The following is a 25,275-nucleotide window of genomic DNA, read 5'->3' on the forward strand; positions in this document are numbered from 1 at the left end:
GAAAAAAAAAAAAAACGTCCAGTGTGCATTGGGCCTAAAACCTGGTTGGTTACTAGGCACAGGTGCTCTATATTCTGTGTGCTCCAATTTTAGTAAGTCTCCTCCTGTGTGTCTCATCTGCAAGAATTCTCTTCTGCCTACCAGAAATGTTTCTACTCAATGTGTACTGAGCCACGACGTTAAGCTTGGTATGAAGCCACTCTCATGCGCTTTCGCAGAAAACATGTCATCCTGGGTTGGCCAGTTAAGAAAGCTGAAAACTGCCTCCCCCTTGAGGTACATATGCTAGGTACCAAAACTACTGTCGTAAATCACAAAACTCATGGTTTGTCTTTGGTAACGGTCACACTCCGGGAGCCCAGGAGTGGCTATCCAGGCACAGTATGTTCCCATTAGGGGTGTCGGGTCGGTCTCTCCGGGATCCTGGAACAGGTAACATTGTTGCATGAGTTCTCAGCCGTGATAGTGGTACCGCATTTTGATTCTTGGCCTTATCATTTCACTATTGTTGTTCTCTTCTGTAATATAGAGGTTTGTTTATTGCCTCGTGGGAAACTTGTATTCATTGTTTGTCTATTTGTAAATGAATAAAATCTTTGAAAGTAAAAAGAAAGCTGAAAACTTTGACCCGGAGGAAAGCCAGGCAAACATGTCAGTAGCAGTGATAGCAGGGAAGTAGGATAGTGGTTGTTGCAGCACTGGAGGGGTCCCTTTGGAATGTAAATCTGCTATAATGTGCAAATATGCTGTACATAGTTTCATATTATAGCCCAGGCCCCAGGGACCTGTAGAAAACATCAGTTCCCCTTTAAAGGGCAACTGCTGTGAAATGATGCATAATGATGTGCTAATGCTCTTGGACCATTGGATGAATAATTGGAAGCTGCTGACATACTGCAGTGCTTCAGGCTCATAGAGTACCATCACATGCATACACATATTGGCTTAAGAATTACTTTCTGCTGCACTGTCAGCTAGCACTAGTCAGTTGAAAACACAGGTTTGCTTTAAGTCTCAGGACAGTCAATTAACATTTTTTTCAGAAGCAGAGATCAGCAATGGATGACTTTGAACTTCTTTCAGCAGTTTTCCTCCAACCTGATGTCATCTGTTCAAGGGCCATTCCAAGATTTATCAGAGGCTTTAAAGAAGTCACAGCCCCCCCAAGATATTATTCTACCTTATTCCATCAGAGGTAATCGGAACAACAGATTATGATTTTTGACTAACTTTAATCTGATCCATTATTGCAGATAACAGTGACAGAGATACAGGGCAAGCTCAGTCACAGTCAATGTATTGGGCCCAATGACTAAAATGAGAAGGCTGCTTGTTTTTAGGAAATTACAGTGCATTTCCAGCACCACCATTTTTCAGACCACCTAAAAGTTAGCAAGTGAAGCTTTAGTGTGAAGAAAGTACTTGTTAACTTCATTGTTTCCTTCTCCAAATGACATTTGTGCAGGTTTGAAATTGGCAGGCGACTAGCAAAATATAGGCAATTTGTGCCTGAGATTAGAGCTGCACAATTCCGGCCAAAATGAGAATCACAATTTTTTTTGCTTAGACTAAAGATCACGATTCTCGGCTTAACATCATCTTTTACATTATACAAAAAAAATTGGGCTAATTCTTCTTTTTATTTTTTTATTAATTCATTAAAGTGTGTTTTTTTCCCAAAAAATTGTGTTTGAAAGACCGCTGCGCAAATACAGTGTGACATAAAATATTGCAACAACCGCCATTTTATTCTCTAGGGTCTCTGCTAAAAAAAAAAAAAAAAAAAAAATTATATAATGTTTGGGGGTTCTAAGTAATTTTCTAGCAAAAAATACTGAATTTAACTTGTAAGCAAGTGTCAGAAAAAGGTTTAGTCTTTAGGGCTAGATAGGAAGTGGTTAAACTTCCCTTATTTACAGATTGAAGTTCATTCCTTTTATCTAAAAGGACTAATGCAGCGTACACACGGTCGGACTTTTCGGCTACAAAAGTCCGACAGCCCGTCCGACAGACTTTCGACAGACTTTTGGCAGACTTTCTAACGAACGGACTTAACTACATATGATCACACAAAAGTCAGACGGATTCATACGTGATGACGTACACCGGACTAAAATAAGGAAGTTGATAGCCAGTAGCCAATAGCTGCCCTAGTGTGGGGTTTTTGTCCTTCGGACTAGCATACAGACGAGTGGATTTCTGGGTCCGGCGGAGTTACGGCGTAAAGATTTGAAGCAAGTTCCAAATCTAAAGTCAATCAGATTTGCGACTGGAAAAGTCCGCTAAAGGTCCAGTGGAGCCCACACACGATCGGACTGTCTGCCGGATTTGGTCCGTCAGACCAGTCCGGTCGAAAAGTCCGACCGTGTGTACACGGCATAAGTGTTACAATGTATCTCTTTATCTCCGTCTAAGCAAAGAATCGCAATCTGATTCTTTAATGATTAATCGTGCAGCTCTACCTGAGATGTATTCATAATTAAAGCCAATACACATTTTGAGATTGCTAGTTGTAATCGTTATGCATTGTCGAAACACAATTGCAATAAAATGACGACAATTCAAAAGGTTAATGGAAAACATTTGCTTTTGCAAAGTATTACATGGTTAGAGACATCTGTGCAGACAGAACATGTATGCAGATTTTACTTGCAGTGTTTTGCTGCCATCTTGTGGTGAAGATTGTCATTTATGTGGCACAAACATATTTTGTTATAGCATGTACTCTTATGTCCTGTACACACGGTCGGACATTGATCGGACATTCCGACAACAAAATCCTAGCATTTTTTCCGACGGATGTTGGCTCAAACTTGTCTTGCATACACACGGTCACACAAAGTTGTCGGAAAATCCGATCATTCTGAATACGGTGACGTAAAACACGTACGTCGGGACTATAAAGGGGCAGTAGCCAATAGCTTTCATCTTTATTTATTCTGAGCATGCGTGGCACTTTGTGCATCAGATTTGTGTACACACGATCGGAAATTCCGACAACGGATTTTGTTGTCGGAAAATTTTATAGCCTGCTCTCAAACTTTGTGTGTCGGAAAATCTGATGGAAAATGTGTGATGGAGCCTACACACGGTCGGAATTTCCGACAACAAGGTCCTATCACACATTTTCCGTCAGAAAATCCGACCGTGTGTATGGGGCATTACTATTCTTGCCTATTAAGTTGTATTTGGACCTTTTTTCAGGAAAAATTTTAATCTGAAACATACAGTATATCTATGATATTAATTAGTAACCGTGTACACCATGTGCTCATGGAGCTCTATAGTTACCAGGAGGGGAACAAAAAATGAATACCAACCAGGCAAAGTGACCATTTCATACACCTTCCCACTTCCATGCAATTCAAGAAGAAAAGCGAACAGCTATACCAGGGCCTGTGTTGATGGGCTTCTGTTTGCTTTAAGCGGATTTTGTATTACCATACAAATCTATAGAAGTGATAAACCTACTTGAAGCAGGTCAAGTGCACCTGTCAACAATTCGGAATGATCTCAGGAGCTTCTCACACTGCTGTAAACTGATGCCATTGACACAAGCCTACAGCCCTTCAACACAGGCCTGTAAAGAATATGTGTCTTGTTAGAAAAAAAAATGATAAAAAACAAGGGCAGGGATGGTATGACTCATGCTTGCTGTTTTTTTAAATGGAGGTTGTAACCTATTTTAACAATGTTAAAGGTAACTTGACCTGCCCTAAAACATTTATAATGTAATTATAAAATGACCATGTGGTGCTTGCAAGACTCTAGATTGTTCTCTGTGCCCCTGTGGTACAAGAAGACTTGACTCAAGTCCTTTACCAAATGCCATGGCCTTTCAATGGTCAAAGACAAAATAATCGCCCATTCAACCGTGGTGTTTGACAGGTGAATTAAATTAGTGAGGGTTACCACTGAAAAAGGAGAAGATTTAAAGCCCAACTCTAGCCAAAAAATGTATTGAAAGTGTAAGTCCATCCTAAAACTAAAATCCCTGCATTTATAGACATCCACGATATAACACTAACCTATCTAGCCTTGTAAATAAGAAATCAGTATACATAACTTTTCTGAAGCTGATCAAACCCAATCTCCAGAGGCGGAAGCTCTGCAGAGGACACAGCCGACAATGGCTGTGAAATGAATGGGGAGTGATGTCACACATTGAGTAAAGCCTCGTACACACGATCCGATTGTTGGTCAACAGAGCGTCAGTCTTTTGTCCAAAGGGCGTGCGCCAGGAACTTGTCTTGCATACTAACGGCACACAATTGTCGGCCAACAAACACGAACGTAGTGACGTACTACGTAGATTTTCAGCTCTTGAGTGCCACCCATTGGGCACCTTCTGCTAATGACGCGTTTGATGAGCACTGATTCCGTGCATGCGTGTTTGTACTTTGAACTTGTGTGACGGACTTGTGTACAGACAAGACTAAAATCTGATAACAGACCGTTATCCGCTGAAAATTTACTAGCCTGCCATTGGACAACAATTGTCTGATGGAGCGTACTAACGGTCAGATTTTAGGCAGTCTGTCATCATACAATTCCCTGCCGAAAATCCGATCGTGTGTACGAGGCTTTACTATGGGGCTTCCGTTGTCGGATGTGTCCTCTGCACCCACCTCCACAGCGAAGCCGCGGCTGACAGCTCAGCATGGGATCAGAAATTCCACCACTGAAGATCGGGTCAGATCGGCTTCAAAAAAGATATGTATACTGATTTTTTTCTTTACAGGGCTAGTATAGGTTAGTGTTAGATTGTGAATGTCTATAGATGCAGGGATTTTAGTTTTAGGGTCGACTTCTACTTTAATTTTAAACAGAACAGGGAAAGAATAGAACCCCCGTCGTTTTTTTATTGCAGACTGTGTTCCCACTGGGAAGATTTCGCTCATGAAAGGAAGTTACAGGAAAAAAAACAGTGAAGAAAAAGAACTTCAGCACCCTGGGGTTGATTTATGAAAACTGGAGAGTGCAAGATCTGGTGCACCTCTGCACAGTAACCAATCAGCTTCCAGGTTTTATTGTCAAGGGTTAATTGAACAAGTTGAAGTTAGAAGCTTATTGGCTACCATGCACAGCTGAACCAGATTTTGCACTTTCCAGTTTAATAAATCAACCCCACTTTGTTTAGTAAAATGGGTAATGGTTAAAACCGCTGTCAGGTTATTACTATGAGTGTCTTCCTTTCCCAATGGCAACAGCTCCCCTCATTGCTAGTTATGGCTATCGGCTGCAAATTCAAATCTATTTGACAGGGTCATGGATAGCGATAAAAACTTTTACAGGAGTTTTCTATTTTACTCTGTAAATATTTGGCACAGTAAGCAAGAAATGAATGTACTATTTTTTTACACGTTAAATTTTTTTACATGTTAACTTTGCTGAAGTCACTACAACTAAAGCCTACTAAAAGAGCTTTTTTCACAACTTGGGCTCTACGCAGTGTCTGAGGTATAACTATTTTTAAGTAACCTGTGTTGACAGAAATATGAAAATTGTGGTTTCTCCCAAAAACACTACCTGCCTGGAACTTTCTAGGAAGGCCCAGAGCTTTAAGGAACGAATGAAGCGTAGGTCCTGCTTATCTGGGTGGAAGGGAAACCAGACAACATAAAATTAACGTTTTAAAAGGAGATGTAGGAGGTATACTTACATGATTGTCTGACAAGATGTTGTGATAGGAGCGTAGGAGATTAGACTCCAGGGAGGGGTTGGACTGTAACAGTCAGTCTGGAAGTCATCGAATGAACGCCCCTCCCTCCACCCCTAGTATTTGCTATATAGGCAGGAGTCAGATAGGTTTTACAGTAATCAGGTTGGCAGCTGGGACCCTTTGACTAGCATTAAAATCTGTTGTTGCAGGACACAAGTGGGAACCCATCTGTTGGTATGGTGTCCTCTGCTTGGGTGTGGTCCAATAATAGGGACCAGATAGTGGTAGACCTGTAAGGTCTGTGGGCAAGTGGTAAAGGTCCCCAAGTTAGATTAAACCTTATATCATCATATTTCTGTACACAAGCAGTATAAAAGGTTTTTCTATATAAAGTTAAACGTGATATTAACCTCCAAGCATAAGATGGTGATTTAGTCAGCAGGTGTCCCCTTACATATAGACAGGATTTAAAAAAAAAAAAAAATGGTATATTTTGCATCCACCATTTATATATAGTTATTCTTTGTAGAGGAGAATAGCCATGCAATAGTTTTTAGTAGGATTTTAGAGAATACGATTAAAGAGGGGTTGTAAGGCCCCTTTCACACGATCGGACCGTTCAGGTCCGCCTGTCAGTTTTGACGGCGGACCTGAAGGGGTGCTCCATGTTAGCCTATGGAGCGACGGATGTCAGCGGAGACATGTCCGCTGACATCCGACCCAGTCCGATCCGCTAAAAGCAGACGGATGGCCCTACGTCCAGGTCCTTAGCTGGCGGATCGGATGAGATCTGATGAAAACGGACATGCTGTCCGTTTTCATCCAATCCCTCCATAGGCGGCAGCAGCGCCTGACAAGCCTCTCCCCGCTCAGTGAGCGGACAGGGACCTGTCATCCGCCAGCTCAACGGAGATCAACGGACTGATCTCCTGCTGAGCCGGCAGACCGAGGCGGACTCCGTGGAAGCGTGTGAAAGGGGCCTAAACCCTCAAGGTTTTTCACCTTTTTGCATTCAATGCATTAAGGTGAAAAACGTTCTGTAATGCAGCTGGCCCCCAGAGTCCCCCTTTTACTTACTTAACCCAATCTTTCCAGTGACGAGACCGAGCCCAGCAGCTCCAGCCACTGTCTCGGGTCCTCATTGGAAAGACAGATAGCAGCAGCAGCAGCAGCCATTGGATCCCGCTGCTGTCAATCAAATCCAGTGACACGGGAGCTGGGGGGGGGCCCAAGTTCTGCTGTCTGTGTCAATGGACGCAGCAGGACTCGGAGCGCACACGCACCGGTGCCCCCTTGGAATGCGGGGAGAAGCCAGGAGCTCCGCTGGGGGACCCCAGAAGAGGAGGATCGGGGCCACTCTGTGCAAAACCCTTGCACAGAAGAGGTGATGATACCATGTTTGTTATTTAAAAAAAAGAAGAAGAACCTTTACAACCCATTTAAGGCAGTTACTATGGATATTGTAAACAGTCACCAGTATAAGAGAAGCTAGTGAGCGCCTGGCCACATACCTCTGAGGAAGTCACATGACCGTGAGGACACGTGTTGGGCGGAGTCGGGTGACTGATTGATTGCCAAAACCGGAGGTGACGCGGTTTTCGCAGCCCTGCTGTTTTTAAACACAGGCTTATACCTTGCTTTGTCTTGTAAGTGTGATTATTTTAATAAAACTAATTTGCTTTAAGCATACTGCACTATGGGGACACCCTTTGTTATCTGAGTCCATTGTAGGACAGGACCCTGTCCAAAGAGAAGGCGATATTAGACCAGCTTATAGTGGGTACATTCATTGCAGTGAGAGCATAGGTGTTTACTGGTGGTAATCACGTCATTGCTTTAAATTACACTAATAAATAGAAGATTGCACTTGAAGAAATATGTGATCACTTCATGTATACATAAAAGTCTTCTGAAAAAACAGCTATTTTGACCGCACTTTAAAAGAGACTTTAATGCACAGCGGAGATACATGTTTATATATATGAATTGCATGTAGGTATGATTTCTATGTATTTATTTCTTTGTATGATTCACACATGTTATGCAGTTTATAATGGTCTTGCAATTTGCACTTTATATGAATAATGAAGATTGTGAATGTTAGTATATTAGGGTAAATATTTGTAATCACGCACGGTTTGGGAGGCGCAACAGGAAGTATTTTATTCATTCGATTTTGGATGTGGGAACACATTATTCTGTCTACAGCCACCCACACACATATAGGGTTTCTTAGTAGATGGTAACTCGGGTTATATAACAGCTTTTACTTCAATGTCCCCGAGGCTGTGGCTTGCGGTTGGAGGCATATACAGTATCTCACAAAAGTCAGTACACCCCTCACATTTTTGAAAATATTTTATTATATCTTTTCATGTGACAACACTGAAGAAATGATACTTTGCTACAATGTAAAGTAGGGAGTGTACAGCTTGTATAACAGTGTAAATTTGTTGTCCCCTCAAAATAACTCAACACACAGCCATTAATGTTTAAACCGCTGGCAACAAAAGTGAGTATACCCCTAAGTGAAAATGTCCAAATTGGGCCCAATTAGCCATTTTCCCTCCCCGGTGTCATGTGACTCGTTAGTGTTACAAGGTCTCAGGTGTGAATGGGGAGCAGGTGTGTTACATTTGATGTTATCACTCTCACTCTCTCATAATGGTCACTGGAAGTTCAACATGGCACCTCATGGCAAAGAACTCTCTGAGGATATGAAAAAAAGAATTGTTGCTCTACATAAAGATGGCCTAGGCTATAAGAAGATTGTCAGGACCCTGAAACTGAGCTGCAGAGCGGTGGCCAAGACCATACAGCGGTTTAACAGCACAGGTTCCACTCAGAACAGGCCTCACCATGGTCAACCAAAGAAGTTGAGTGCACGTGGTCAGCGTCACATCCAGAGGTTGTCTTTGGAAAAAAGACATAAGTGCTGCCAGCATTGCTGCAGAGGTTGAAAGGGTGGGGGGGTCAGCCTGTCAGTGCTCAGACCATACACCGCACACTGCATCAAATTGGTCTACATGGCTGTCATCCCAGAAGGAAGCCTCTTCTCAAGATGATGCACAAGAAAACCCAAAAACAGTTTGCTGAAGACAAGCAGACTATGGACATGGATTGGTGGAACCAGGTCCTGTGGTCTGATGAGACCAAGATAAACTAATTTGGTTCAGATGGTGTCAAGCGTGTGTGGCGGCAACCAGGTGAGGGGTACAAGAACAAGTGTGTCTTGCCTACAGGCAAGCATGGTGGTGGGAGTGTCATGGTCTGGGGCTGCATGAGTGCTGCCGGCACTGGGGAGCTACAGTTCATTGAGGGAACCATGAATGCCAACATGGCATGACTGGCCAAGCATGTCTCAAGATCTAAACCCTATTGAGCATCTGTGGGGCATCCTCAAAACGGAAGGTGGAGAACCACAAGTTCTCTAACATCCACCAGCTCCATGATGTCGTCATGGAGGAGTGGAAGAGGACTCCAGTGGAAACCCGTGAAGCTCTGGTGAACTCCATGCCCAAGAGGGTTAAGGCAGTGCTGGAAAATAATGGTAGCCACACAAAATATTGACACTTTGGGCCCAATTTGGACATTTTCACTTAGGGGTGTAGTCACTTTTGTTGCCAGTGGTTTAGACATTAATGGCTGTGTGTTGAGTTATTTTGAGGGGACAGCAAATTTTTACACTGGTATACCAGCTGTACACTCACTACTTTACATTGTAGCAAAGTGTCATTTCTTCAGTGTTGTCACATCAAAAGATAGAATAAAATATTTTCAAAAATGTGAGGGGTGTACTCACTTTTGTGAAATACTGTATACTGTACACATATTTATCTGCAATATTAAATTGTTATTTATTGTTATGTTGGTTTAATAAAGGCCTGATGGCAATTTAGCTCCACTTTGTGTTAAGTGTAACATTGGGGTTAAGTAGTGCAGGGTGGAGTTTTTGTGGGTAGTTTAGGAGTTTTGGATGGCGACCTCTGATTTACCCTAGTCAAGCTCCAGTAATTGTGGACTGGTCATCCCGAAAAGCAATGCAATAATTGGCAACTGAGGGAAGTCAGAAATACAGTAACTCCCAATCACTATGCTTCTTTCTGGTCAGTGACCCAGAATGCATTGAAGTCAGCATGACAACCAGGAAACAGGCAGTTGCAACCCTGCATACCTGCACATTATGGAAGACTTCCCTCTGTGTCAACTCTCCTCTAATGCTGAGAGGTCAGTGCTATCCTTAACCACTCTGTTTACTATTGTCATCTTCTCCGTCGCTTCTTCTGAATTCAGCATCTTCCCTCTTTGGCCATTGAGCAGCCACTGTAAATGTGTGCTGGAGTTACACTGTTCTGGCACCCAGCTCTATTCCTGACATCTTATGGATGGTGGGAATAGCCCAAGAGTGTGAAAAAAGCACTGTACATGAGCAGCAGGCAGTATACACACAAATTATTTGTGTACACTTTTTTTTTTCGTTTCACTTTCAGAACTAGGGTTCAAGAGCTTTAAATGTCTGCTCCTGACCCATGTTATTGAAGCAGCTCAGAGAGACATGAAATGCTACTGAGTTTTGAATTTGGTCTTACTAAGCACAGTACAATTGCCATTATTTCTGCATGTGCTTGGCTTTGTGTCCAGGTAAATACAGCATGATCTAATCTGCAGTGTCTAAACAAGACACAGTAAAGGCAAACAATAGCAATTAAGAATCTTAAAAGAAGCTCAGAAGTAGCTCAAAATATATGAGCTGTCACAGCACATTGCATTTGACCTGCTTGTGAATCTGAAGCCTGTGCACCACAATCTTATAGAGATATATCTTTTTCTAATCAAATATATGTAAAACATATTTATGATTTTTCATCCTTAGAAATCCTTAAAAACTATATCTTAAGAAAACTCTTACGTGATGGCGACCGTTTCATTCTGGACTCTCGTGGCTTTGGAGTGGGTTTCTGGTCTTTTGCTGTAAGATGTCCATTCCCCATATCACCAAAGATTGGTGATTTTGGCAGAGTACGTTCATTGCCTTTATAGTCTAGCTCCTTGTTTTCCTGCCTCCGAGTTTTCAGGAAAGACACTTTGTTATTTGATTTCTTATCATCATCATCATCATCTGAGAAGTGAAAATCATGGAACGACCTCCGTGATTCTGGTTTAATTGATTTTGTCTCATTGAAAGAATCATCTAAACTGTCTAGGAAAAGAAAAAAAAAATTTAAGGAGGTCATCAAGTAGCATATCAATCTGAAAAAAAAAAAATATGATATCGATACTAAAAGAAATATCTGCGTGACAACAGACTTTTTCCTTTATTTTGGTAGTGTTAGAAAACTAAAGGAAGAATCTAGCTGGTCTATAAAGTGGTAATAAACTGCTGGCTATTTTTTTTTTTTGTATAACTCCAAGGCAATGTCATAATGTGCTAGTATGCATCACATACTGGCACATTATGTGAAACTTACCTTAGAACGAAGCCCTACGCTGAAGGTGCTTCCATATTCACCAGGTCTTCCTTCAGGGTTCACGAACTCCGGCTGTGCGAGTGTCCGGATGTGCGATGACGTAATTTTCCCGCATGTATGCGGGTGCTGCCGTTTGCAGCACAGGGCACGGAAGAAACATGAGTATGCCGTTTCTTCAGAGCGCATGCAACAGTGACGTTACCAGCTGTATCTCCAGTAAATATCTCCTAAATACTGCACGTTTAGGAGATATTTACATTACTTATAGGCAAGCCTTATTATAGGCTTACCTATAGGTAAAATTCATGCATGGGAGTTTACTGCCAATTTAAGAGTTTCACACAATTCTTTGAAACTATAAAATGATGGTATGAAATGATCCAGATCTCCAGAGGCAATGGGAGACTATGAAGTAGATACCTCCTTTCTCCACCACTAATCCACAGGTAAAATAAATCTGTCATTATCTAAATTCGACTCAGCCCACGTTCACATCAGGACGTTTTGACATGTCAAATCGCCACCTATTGTCGGCAATGAATCGGTGCAACACCAACTTTGCGGCGCCGCACCGATTCCTAAAAGTAGTTCCTGCACTACGTTTGCTGTCTTCAGAGGGTGATTTGAATAGACATCTGTACATGAACCCACACAGATGTCTGTCAAATCGCCCCCAAAGTCAGACTTAAATGCCAGTTTGAAATCGTGCGAGTTCGATTTCAGGTGAACCTAGGCTTAGGTTCACAGTACTGTTAAAAGGGACACAACAACAAACCCCCTATGTGATATCATGGGCAGGTGACAAGTCCTCTTTATGGAGACATTAGGGGTCTGTTAGACCTCCAATATCTCCCCTGCCCGCCACTGCAGCGAATCAAGCATGTGCTTGACTGGCTGCATCCTCGGCTACTGCAGCTGTAACCCCAAAAGTGTCGTAATACATGGCGCTTCAGAGTTTGAACGTTGCAAGGATGGGATCAGCAAATGGAAGTTCCTCTCTTAGTTTTTGCCATTTACCGCAGCCTACCGCATACCTTGGTAGAGAAGGGGTTAAACCTCTACTTTCATTTATGTTACATTTATTTTTCAGGTTTCTTAAATATGAAAACTGTGGGCAATTTGTCTACTGCCCCTCCCTTAAAGCGAACTACTGTCTTAGCAGCTAATTATTGCATATTAGTTAATTACTGTAATTGTCGATAATAACTACATTAACTAATATGAAATAAGGTGCTTACAATATTCTGTATTAGTTAATCACCCTCAAGGGTTCTGACAGATAGCAGAAGACATGTCCCATAATCCTGTGTGGCTGTACAGTCATAAGCATTAGCATAATAGTAAGGGGAGCGAGTGTAAGCAGCATGTCAGCTGTGCTCTTCCTTTTAACCCGCTGCAGTAAACTGAAGAAACTTTTTTACAGTTAAACCTTTGTGTGTTCTATTATAAATAAAAAGCTCAATGACAGGATTAGCTGCAAAAGCAGTCTATTGGCTATTTTTCTTTCTTTAGTAAAAACGATTCTATACTATTGAACAGGGAAATTCAGGGATACAACAGATTAGAGGAGTGACACCCCCTCTCTGGATCTGATGAGTTTGCAGGGAAAAATGCAAGAGATCAGGTCACAGAGATCAGGTAACAGCAGCCAGAGTTGCTTTTTTATTTTTTTAGAACAAGCTGAGGATTGACGTTTCTTTTAAGCCCAAGCTGAATTTGGACGTTAAAAAAATAATAAAATAACCATTTTGCACATAATGGATATGTATGGAAAAGCATTTTTGATTCCCTTAAACTGATTCCTAAGTGCTAACTCTTAAGTACAGTAACTAATTGCAACCAATTAGGATTCAGGATATTGAATTCAAACCAGGACCGGATAAATTCTGAGTGGTTACTATTTATTGTAATGCAATACATAGCAACTGTGAATAAATGCAAGCCATTGCATTTAAGAATAAGCATCAAGAATGCTTTCTTGAATAAAACTGCTCATGGAAAATACACTCACAATATTGGGAAAGTTAATAGAATTCCAGCAGCAGAGACAATTTATTTTCCCCCCTTATCCAAACTAAATAACTGAAAGGAAATTCTTCTGAATGGACATACCATCACTTTCAAACTCTTCCGAGTAATCTGAATTTTCAGCTTCTTCAATAGCCTTCTGTCGAGAAACTCGAGCATTGACTGCCTTCTTTAGCTCATCCTAAAATAGAAAATGAGATTGCATGTTAATCTCCATGATAATTATAAGATCTTTCTTTCTCCGCTCTCCAGCAGAGGCAATGCTCAATGAGAAAGCAGAATTTTTCAACCACTGACACACACACCTATACATACTGTACATATATACTCACCGGCCTCTTTATTAGGTACACCTTACTAGTACCAGGTTTAACCCACTTTTGCCTTCAGAACTTCCTTATTTCTTCGTGGCATAGATTCAACAAGGTTTTGGAAACATTCCTCAGAGATTTTGGTCCATATTTACATGATAGCATCACGCAGTTGCTGCAGATTTGTCAGCTGCACATCCATGATGAGAATCTCGCTTTCCACCACATCCCAAAGGTGCTCTATTGGACTGAGATCTGGTGACTGTGGCGGCCATTGGAGTACAGTGACCTCATTGTCATGTTCAAGAAACCAGTAGTTAGATGATTTGAGCTTTCTGACATGGTGCATTATTCTGCTGGAAGTAGCCATCAGAAGATGGGTACACTGTCGTCATAAAGGGATGGACATGGTCAGCAACAATACTCAGGTAGGCCGCGGCATTTAAACGATGCTCAATTGGTACTAAGGGGGCCAAAGTGTGCCACGAAAATATCCTCCACACCATTACACCACCACCACCAGCCTGAACTGTTGATACAAGGCAGGATGGATCCATGCTTTCATGTTGTTTACGCCAAATTCTGACCCTATCATCTGAATGTCGCAGCTGAAATTGAGACCCATCAGACCAGGCAACATTTTTCCAATTTTCTATTGTCCAATTTTGGTGAGCCTGTGCGAATTGTAGTCTGAGTTTCCTGTTCTTAGCTGACAGGAGTGGCACCCAGTGTGATCTTCTGCTGCTGAAGCCCATCTGCTTCAAGGTTCGATGTTTTGTGCGTTCAGAGAGGGTACTCTGCATAACTTGGTTGTAACGAGTGGTTATTTGAGTTATTGTTGCTTTTCTATCATCTCAAACTAGTCTGTCCATTCTCCTCTGACATCAAAAAGGCATTTTCTTTCACACAACTGCCGCTCACTGGATATTTTCTCTTTTTCTGACCATTCTCTGTAAACACTAGAGATGGTTGTGCATGAAAATACCAGTAGATCAGCAGTTTTGAAATACTCAGACCAGCCCATCTGGCACCAACAACCATGCCACGTTCAAAGTAATTTAAATCCCCTTTCTTCACCATTCTAATGCTCGGTTTGAACTTCAGCAAGTCGTCTTCACCATGTTCTAAAGCCTAAAGGCATTGAGTTGCCATGTGTTTGGATGATTAGCAATTTGTGTTACCAAGCAATTGAACAGATGTACCCAATAAAGTGGCCCGTGAGTGTATATTCCGAAATTAATATACTCTACCTAGCACTGACATAGTGTGCACAAAAGGTGATTTTGGAACTCATACATCAAGTGAAAGAGACCCCCTCTAAATTTAGCAAAATATAGTCTTGCTGGTTACACTTCGTCACGACGGACGAATACACGCAAGCTATGACTTGAAATAACCTTAGGAGTTGTGGTAGGGAAAAGAGGTAGGTAGCATTCTGCACCCCCCCCTTCCCTTTCCTCAGTATACTACTGAAATACAACTAAACAGCCCTTAGTCACCCTCCCTAAGATATCACCACCTGTACACCCCCACTCATATTGCTCTATTCCCGCGTCTCCGATCTGCACATCAGAGCCTAGCTACATGCTCAATTATAAGAACTACTATATATAGTACCACCTGTCTGAAAGAACAGAGACTTAGCAGATTATGAGCTAACTAGCTTCCAGGAGCTGATACGTATAGTTTTCTATAGATGCTATAGATCCCCCCGGGACACCACCGCAGCCGCGGTCTAATCACCCCGTTCTCTAGCCGCTAGATTCAGTGGGCAGACCACGGCTGCGGCCTAGCTCCAGCCAGCCACCTCATACCCCTCCCACTCTCGTCCAACAGAGCCCCGTGCCCTTCCACACCTGGAATCACCCCCTCCTGCTACTGGACCTCACTGCAGGGGCACTGGTTATTCACTGGAGGCCAGTCCACTTTAGATCGTCCTAGACGCAGCCACTGTACCACCCCACCAGTAAGTAGTGGTCAGACCCCCCCCCCCCGTCTTTCTTCTGAACCATCCGCACAGGTAAGCCCACCAGGGTACACCAGCAGTTGATCCAGGGGCCCTGAGACCGATCGCCCCTCGGGGGGTCAGGAAGGAATTTTTTTCCTCTGCTGCACAATTGGCCAACGCAGCTAGGGGTTTTTCGCCTTCCTCTGGATCAACAGGAGGGCGGTAGGCAGCCCCTCACCTCCTCCAGTACTTCCGCACCAACATCCAGCCCATCACCCCCACCACTCCAGAAGTTGTGGCAGCCATCTGATCCCTCCGTCCTCCAGCAAGCTCTTCATCGCTACATCAGTACCATCATTGGATCACCCTTCCTTCAAGCAACTCTGTCTTCCTCACCATGTGCAACTTCAAATACACAGCAGACGCCCTCCACAGGCTAAGAAACACTGCCTCAACTTTACCAACCGCCACTCAAAAAAGACTAAAAAAAGAACAATTACTAAGGACCAACCCACAATCAACCATCAAATACAGGGAGACACCGATCCAACCTCAACAACTAGCATGCGCCCTGATCAACACCAGATCTGCAATCAAGCACAGGCTGGAAATCCACGATTTTATCATCGAAAACAACATAGACTGCCTCTTCATTACAGAAAGCTGGCAAACATCCGACTGCAACACCATCCTAACTGAATTGGTGCCTGAGAACTACAGTATCCTGAGCATAGAATAGGAAAAAAGGAGGAGGCCTAGCAGTGATCTTCAAATCGCACCTTGGGTTCACCAAACCAACTTTACAGAACTCAGTGCCTTTCATGGAAACACTCTCACTGCATCTTCAAACAACACCTCAAGACACCATTCACATACTACTATGCTACAGACCACCTGGACCAAAGACCAATCTCCTTACTCCACTCACTGAATTCTTTTCAATACACACCCTGAAAACCAAAAACCTTCTGGTACTTGGGGATTTTAACCTCTGGGCAAACTCTGCCCAAGACTTCATCGCAACCGCCTGCGTCAACCAAATGGAAGAACTAGGTCTTCAACAGCTGATAAATGCTCCCACGCACGGTTCAGGACACACTCTAGATCTCATCTTCAAACAGAATATGGACATCAACATATCTGACAACACTCCACTACCATGGACGGACCACCACGCTATCAAATTTAAAATCACCACTAGCACCACCCTCCAAAAACAGAAACGCGCAACAACAACACACTGGAATAGATCTCAGAAGAAACTACAGTCCGAACTCTTCAAAACTACATTATCAAACAAAATAACCTTGCTAAACTTAAACCTCTCAACGGAACAAACACTCAACTCCCTAAACAAGGTGTTACTACAAACAGCAGAACAAACGGCGCCAAAACGCAGAACACTCATCCGCAAAAAAAACCTTGAGATGGTTTAATGGCACTCTCACCCTACTCAAGCAAGAACGTAGAAGAGCTGAAAGAGCATGGAGAAGAAATCCTACCAAGGAAAACCATACTAACTATAAAGCACTCACTGTGAAATACCACAAGGCAATCTTCAAAGCCAAAAAAGAACATTTCTCGGACACCATCTCAACTACTTTAAACCGTCCGCGGGAACTTTTCAAAATAGTCACCCAGTCAATGAACCCAACCTGCTTAGAGCCCCCAGCAAACAATACTCAAGAATTTTGCAATGAGTTATCAAATTTCTTCATTGAAAAAATTGACAACATTCGGAAATCAATTCATCAGAAAATAACAACCAACCTCACTCAACCAAAGCAAAAAGAGGATATTGACACGAACATCACACAACCATCGAATTTCTCTTTTTCCCCAATCACCACTGACACGACTAAAAAAATAATCAGAAGCCTTCGAGACAGCACATCACCAAACGACATCATTCCCACAAAACCCCTGAAAGAATGTTCCGACATCTTGGCCCCTACCATAACACTTTTGTCTTAGGATTACTTAAGGAGGTGACGCAGTGCGCCGCCTGTGCCCCTGGAAGACGTGATGATGTCACGAAACGCGTAGGGCGGAGCCAGACGACGCGCTGACGTCACCCCCAAACAGTGTTGTATTCCAGCAGGACGGGTTTGTCCGGGCTCCTGTGGCCAAGGAGCCGGACTTCAGGCTTTTATATTAACTACGTTTTGTAAGTGTTCACTTTGTTATTTTAAATTTTTAATAAATTGTGGTGGTTTTACACTATGTGAGCTCCTTTTGTATTCTATGGTGTATCCCCGCCATTGGTTTCGCTGGTGTGGCTGACGGTGAGATGACCCCTGGTGGAGACCGATAGAAGCTCCCAATCTCTGGGCTATAAGATTGCCTGCTTGCTGTGACCCTCTGTAGTGGGGGGTCGCGGCCATCTGGTGTATCCCTGCCATTGGTTTCGCTGGTGTGGCTGACGGTGAGATGACCCCCGGTGGAGACCGATAGAAGCTCCCAATCTCTGGGTTATAAGATTGCCTGCTTGCTGTGACCCTCTGTAGTGGGGGGTCGTGGCCATCTGGTAAGGAGCAACCCCCTCTATCCCTGGTGGTGGACTCTCCTTTGCTGTCACTGATTGAATCACCATTTGGATTTTTTGTACTTTTTTGGGAGAATTTATATACTTTTTGATCATATTGATTTTTTAGTTTGGGACATTAATTTGGATTATTATAAATAGTTATTCACATACACTTTTATGTTTAATTCCACATTTAATAGAAGGAATTTTTTCTCACTGAGGACTTTTATGGTAACTTGCACATGTATTAGCGCAATTCTTTTTATTTCCTAAATTTATTTCACAATTGCTGTTTATTGTTGGGATTGCAGCTTTTCAACAATTTATTGTTTATTTTGGTTTATAGCGCAGTTTTTTCTTCTTTTTTCCATATTTGCTTCAAACATTTCATTAACTGCTGCTTGACTGTTTTAGATATTTTCACTGGTTTATCACATGGATATCTTTGAATTAAGAGCTCAGAGAGTGGTTGATACCACTGGGGTTTTTGACTCTAATCCTACCGACTCGGGTACAGGTGGTCTCTTCATTTGTTTAAAGAACCTCACTGTATCTGAGTTGCATACTCAATGGGACATAGCCTACCTGGAGACATACATTAGAGAGGCTATGGTCCCTAGGAGTCTGAGGTGGGAAATACCCCCTCAGAAAGGAGATGTGGACCTAGAGGGGTGGTTCAAGTATTTTAATGACTCCGGGGTCAGTCTCCTGCGTTTTCTCATCCAGAGGAAGACTGAGAAATTGGCTCGTCTGGACGAGGAGATTAGGAAAGTTAAGGAGAAACTAACACCCACGGCTAATAGTGAAGAGTATAGGGAATGTTCAAAAACCTTACTTAAAACACTAGAGAAGGAAGAGAGGGACCAAAAGGTCAAAAAAAGAAAAAATATATGAGAGACAAGGAAGACTATCAGGCGGGTTTAGTCTTCGCTTGGCAGAAAAAACTTGCCTCAGAATTAGTGGGAGACACGGTTATGGATACACAACCCGCTGATGAGGTAGGTGTAAGATCCACACTGAAATCTACCCTCCCTCGAGCAGAGAGAGGGTACCAACATTCCCCCATGAGAAACATTCCCAATAGGAATAACAATAAGAAAAATAGTAGGACTAGGGGTAAACCTCTTAGGCCTACATCTATGCAGTCCTATTCCGACATGCCCCCTAATACATCTAATAATTATTATGATTTCAATTATTCTAACCAGCCCAATCACCAGAGGGTCAATTCCCCACGCCCGTGGGGTACTCCGATGGGTGGACAAAGACCGGGTACTTTTCAACATCAACCTGGCTCTAATTATAACAACTATACCCATTACCCAGTTTGTAACGGGGATTCTGGGTTCAATATCCCCACCCGGAATTGGTTCCTTCCCCTTTCGGATTCCGAGGCTCCTGGTTTTTATAACCAACATTCACATGTACCCATTTATAATGAGGTCGAGAGGAATGGGGAACCCCATTACCCCTCAAGACATGAAGGTGGTTATGAACAACCCAGAGTGTATCCCGTCCCACAAACACAAGGGGTACAGGGCAATTCCAATTGGGGTTTTCCCAGGATCAACCAGGGTCAAAAAAGGCCAGGAGAACGAAAAGAGGAGTCAGAGGGGGGAGGCGGGTCCAATCAACCAAAAAGAAAGCGACCATAGATACTGGAGTGTTCAATTTAAGTAAACAGACACTGACTGATCCCGAACTACAGTTATTGGATAAGGGTTTGAAATTTGCTCCGCCTAGGAGCCTGAGCAAATTTCAAACATATATGGACATACACAAATATATACGTAAAATTAATATTAAAAGGTATATGTTAAACAACCCAATTACCAGTGACGTTGGTGGCGGCTCTGGTTATAGACACTCTGGCCTCGCCAATGCCTCACTTTTCAACCCCCCGGGCTCCTTAGCTCCAGCTATTTAAACGTTTAAAGAGGTTTTGTTAAGAGACTTAGAACAGATCAAGGTTAACAAAGCAAAAATGTGCAGGAATTTGGAAGTAGGCCTAGAGTCTCTATGTAATAACAAATCTTTGGTCATCCGCCCCGCAGATAAGGGTGGGGGGATAGTTATCCTTGATCGGAGTGACTATCTGAAGGAGATGCATCGCATCGTAGATGACCCTGATACGTACACTCCCTTGATTAGGGACCCTGTGGTCAAATATAAAAAAGAACTGGAGGAGATTGTAGACAGGGGTTACCGTCAGGGGATTCTTGATAAGAGGGAGAAACTTTTCCTAGTGCCGAGTGCTCCTCGCACTCCGGTAATTTACTATCTCCCCAAAGTCCATAAGAGTCTTACTTGCCCCCCGGGACGGCCGATTGTCAGTGGAATTGACTCGATCACGTCCCGGGTGGGCAAGTATATAGACCATTTTTTGCAACCTCTAGTCCAAAGAATTCCATCTTTTGTGAAGGACACCACACAAGTAATAAACATGTTGTCTCACATTGTGTGGAAGCCGGGTATATGGTTAGTCACAGCAGATGTGACTTCACTTTATACCATTATACCCCACGACTTAGGATTAGAGGCAGTGGACATGTATTTAACTAGAGACTCTGGTCTTGTTCCACTCCAAAGGGATTTTATTATGGAGCTTCTTAATTACGCAGCGAGCCACAATTACTTTTGGTTCGACCAATAGTTTTTTCGCCAAGATAGGGGTGTGGCTATGGGGGCGAAATATGCCCCCAGCTTGGCCAATTTATTTATGGCCAAGTGGGAGGAGGACGTCGTCAAGGCCTGGGATAGACCACAGGTGGTCCTGTGGGCCAGATATATTGACGACGTCCTCCTCCTATGGGACGGCAGTGAAGCAGAGCTTGTGAGGTTTATGGCTTTTCTTAATGAGAACGATAGGGGTATTAAATTGAGCTTTGAAATCAGTTGCGTGGAGATCAGCTTCCTTGACCTTAAGATCAAGGTTCATGAGGATAAATTGGTGACGTCCACTCATTTCAAGGCAACTGATAAAAACTCATTTATCCCCATGGATAGTTGTCATTACGAACCATGGTTGAGAGCGGTCCTTTTGGGGCAATATACACGCCTCCGACGTAATTGCACCGAAATTGAGACCTTCGACAACCAGGCAGCCATTCTTACGGAGAGATTCATTGAGAAAGGTTATGACCAATCTGCACTATCGAGATCATTGGCAGTAGTAAGGGATAAAGATAGATCCCTACTATTAGGAACAGGCCAACGCCAGGTAGTTAATGGGGATTTCCATTTACCCTTCATCACCACATTCTCTACCCAACATCGCCAGATTAGGAATCTAATAAAAAAAATTGGCATATCCTGACCACGGATCCAGTTCTTAGGCCAATTTTACCCAAAAATCCTCGTGTTGTTTTTAAAGGTGCGTCCACATTGGGGAATAGAATTGCCCCCACAGTGCAGGACCCACCTACTATCAATAGATCTTTTTTCCATGACCTCACGGGGTACTATAAATGCAGGAATTGCCAGGTATGCTCCCTTAATAGTTGTAGGGGAAGGAAAATCGATCAGTTCATGTCCACCAGCACCTCAAGGGCCTATCAAGTCAAACCATTTATAACCTGCACATCCGAAGGGGTTATTTACCTTATACAATGCCCCTGCGGATTGCAATATGTGGGCCGAACCAAGAGGGCCCTTAAGGTCAGATTGACCGAACATATTAATAATATCCGCAGGGGCTTTGATAAGCATCCCGTGTCGAGACACTTCGACGAAGCACATGATAGGGACCCCTCCAACACTTTATATGTTGGGATTGACAAATATAAACCACATTGGAGGGGGAGTTCGCTTGTGAGGGAGATCTCCAAATGCGAAATGTCTTGGATCCACAGATTAAGAACCTATGCCCCTTTCGGGTTAAATGTGGATACAGATGTTAATGCATTTATCAATAACTCTTAGTGCATTTGATTTTCTGTATCCACAGAGCCAGAGTATATGTTTCACTCACAGGCCCACAGGTTCATGCTAGTTCCTACTGGTCTCTTGTTCCAATTCTGGGTTGAGTTATATCAATTTTTAGTATCTTTTAATTTTATGTTAAATTTCTCACATCTTTGGGATTTGTTGATTTTGTGACTCTTATAACACATATTGGATGCTGCTTTAAGTGTGATGGAGACCTCTTGGTGATCTGACCCATTACATGTGAATTTCTGGTATATTTTGATTTACCCACTGTGTGGCGCTATTGAGCAGTGGTGGGGACAATCAGATCGAGACCACAATTGAAGAAATACTTTATTTCCGGTTTTATTATGTTCTCACTTAGAGGGGTGGAGATCCTCCGTCATGTATTTTTTAGTGCTATTAGATGGAAGCCCACTTTAAATCTGTTTTTCTCTACAGTCCCAACCCACACATTAGATGCCGCCTTGGATTTTGGTTTCGAAGGCAGCATTTGGGTTACTGAATAAAGGATATATCCACCTAGTGTGTTTTTGGGATTCAACCACTAGAGGGTGTTGTTGCACCTATGTGGAATCTTGGTTGGAGACTACTATTCATGATTTATTCTATTTCCGGTTCTAAAAGTGAGTTTAGGTGTAGATAGGTGGCGAAACATAATTATTTATGTCTCCAACTCGCCCCCTAATCAATTTGTTTTCGGTCTTGCCAAATGGATTCTGCCAGTCCTTATGTTGGAGTGGTTTAGGTCACCTTTTGGTTCTCTAGTCACGTATTACAAGTGCACCATTGTTAATTTATGTAGAAATGGTTTATTTGTTTTATGTGTTTTGTACTTGGCTATGCACGTATGGAGTACGCTGTGTGTTTACACGTTGCCTGCCCACGTGTATGCCATTTATATGCATATTTTGTTTTAATATATGCACTGGTCTTTTTAGACTGGTAGAACGTTATAGCCTTGACTGATTGCTTGCGCTGTGATGTGCGCCCGGATGCCGGAAGTTTGTGTAGCGTCCCGGGTGACTCACTGCGTACAGCGATCCATAGCGAGGCGTGGTTTTGTCTTAGGATTACTTAAGGAGGTGACGCAGTGCGCCGCCTGTGCCCCTGGAAGACGTGATGATGTCACGAAACACGTAGGGCGGAGCCAGACGACGCGCTGACGTCACCCCCAAACAGTGTTGTATTCCAGCAGGACGGGTTTGTCCGGGCTCCTGTGGCCAAGGAGCCGGACTTCAGGCTTTTATATTAACTACGTTTTGTAAGTGTTCACTTTGTTATTTTAAATTTTTAATAAATTGTGGTGGTTTTACACTATGTGAGCTCCTTTTGTATTCTATGGTGTATCCCCGCCATTGGTTTCGCTGGTGTGGCTGACGGTGAGATGACCCCTGGTGGAGACCGATAGAAGCTCCCAATCTCTGGGCTATAAGATTGCCTGCTTGCTGTGACCCTCTGTAGTGGGGGGTCGCGGCCATCTGGTGTATCCCTGCCATTGGTTTCGCTGGTGTGGCTGACGGTGAGATGACCCCCGGTGGAGACCGATAGAAGCTCCCAATCTCTGGGTTATAAGATTGCCTGCTTGCTGTGACCCTCTGTAGTGGGGGGTCGTGGCCATCTGGTAAGGAGCAACCCCCTCTATCCCTGGTGGTGGACTCTCCTTTGCTGTCACTGATTGAATCACCATTTGGATTTTTTGTACTTTTTTGGGAGAATTTATATACTTTTTGATCATATTGATTTTTTAGTTTGGGACATTAATTTGGATTATTATAAATAGTTATTCACATACACTTTTATGTTTAATTCCACATTTAATAGAAGGAATTTTTTCTCACTGAGGACTTTTATGGTAACTTGCACATGTATTAGCGCAATTCTTTTTATTTTCTAAATTTATTTCACAATTGCTGTTTATTGTTGGGATTGCAGCTTTTCAACAATTTATTGTTTATTTTGGTTTATAGCGCAGTTTTTTCTTCTTTTTTCCCTACCATAACACACCTCATAAATCAATCGTTCAAAGAAGGGACTGTGCCAACCACCCTCAAGCAAGGCATCGTCAAACCCCTGCTAAAGAAACCCAATCTCGACCCTAAGGACCCTAACTGCCGCAGACCGATAACAAGCCTCAACACCATCTCCAAGATTATGAAGAAAGCAGTAGTACATCAGCTACAACGCCACCTGGACACACACCAACTCCTGGACCCTCTGCAATCAGGCTTCCGCCCAGGCCATGGCACAGAAACAGCACTTCTCAAAATATGGGACGACGCCCTTGAAGCAGCAGATGACGGAGAATCGTGTCTCCTGGTACTGTTGGACCTCAGCGCAGCATTTGATACAGTGGACGACAATACTTTACTTGTCTGCCTCGCAGAAGTAGCAGGAGCTACAGATTCTGCTCTAAAATGGTTTGTATCCTTCTTAGAGAATCGCTCTCAAATAGTGAAACTAGGAGCATTCACCTCGGAAACCCAGGCAATCTCCTGTGGAGTCCCTCAGGGCTCACCCTTGTCACCAGTGCTATTCAACATCTACATCCGCCCACTTCTCAATATCATCAGAAAAACGGACCTCTGCTTCCACTCATATGCTGATGATACCCACATCTAATTCCGCATCACCGGACAAAAAGACCATCATCAGCAATTAGAGAAATACCTCACTTTAATAGATGACTGGATGACCATCAGCTCCCTCAAACTCAACGGTTCAAAAACAGAACTTCTCCTACACGCTAACAAAAATTCCAAAACTAAGACTCCGTGGACACCTCCCACCATCTGCGGACAGACCATCTCTCCAAGCACCAAAGCCAAGAGTCTCGGAGTCATCTTTGACTCAGGAATGACAATGGATGCACAAATAGGATCAGTAGTTAGCGGATCCCACCATCTCCTCGGCCTGCTACATAGACTCATCCCCTTCATCCCAGAAGAGGACAAAGCGGCAGTTGTTGGAACAATCATCAATTCCCGACTCGACTACGCAAATTCACTCTATGTAGGATTACCCCAATATCAGCTTGCGCGCTTACAACTCATCCAAAACACGGCGGCAAGACTTAACAGGAAAAAAACCCTGGGAATCCATTTCCCTATCCCTAAAGAGCCTACACTGTCTAACCGTAAAGAATCGGATCACATTCAAGACCCTCTGCCTTACCCACAAATGTATACAAGGAAACGCTCCGCTATATCTCCGGTAGAGGATAAAACACTACACACCTAAACGCAGTCTTCGATCAGCTAACCAAAACCTCCTCATCATTTCCAAATACCGCTACAAAGCAAAGGGAGAACGAAGATTCGCAGTCTAAGGACCTCGGCTATGGAACGCTCTTCCAACCTACATCCGCATGGAAGAAAACCATCAGGCCTTCAGGAAAAAACTAA

The 25,275-nt window shown here is 43.1% G+C and overlaps 1 protein-coding gene across 4 annotated transcripts in view; it reads right to left on the reverse strand.

The window, feature by feature from the left end:
* Nucleotides 1-25,275, reverse strand: part of MAP9 (microtubule associated protein 9) — a 170,442-nt gene that overhangs the window by 139,270 nt on the left and 5,897 nt on the right. For all 4 annotated transcript variants that reach the window (XM_073605597.1, XM_073605604.1, XM_073605579.1 and 1 more), the window contains 2 exons: nt 13,243-13,339; nt 10,572-10,862 (listed from right to left, as the gene is read on the reverse strand). In XM_073605597.1, coding sequence (XP_073461698.1) covers nt 10,572-10,862; nt 13,243-13,339 — 388 coding nt within the window. The remainder of the gene's footprint in view (nt 1-10,571; nt 10,863-13,242; nt 13,340-25,275) is intronic.

Source organism: Aquarana catesbeiana, linkage group LG01, assembly GCF_042186555.1.
Source record: "Aquarana catesbeiana isolate 2022-GZ linkage group LG01, ASM4218655v1, whole genome shotgun sequence".
Taxonomy (NCBI): domain Eukaryota; kingdom Metazoa; phylum Chordata; class Amphibia; order Anura; family Ranidae; genus Aquarana; species Aquarana catesbeiana.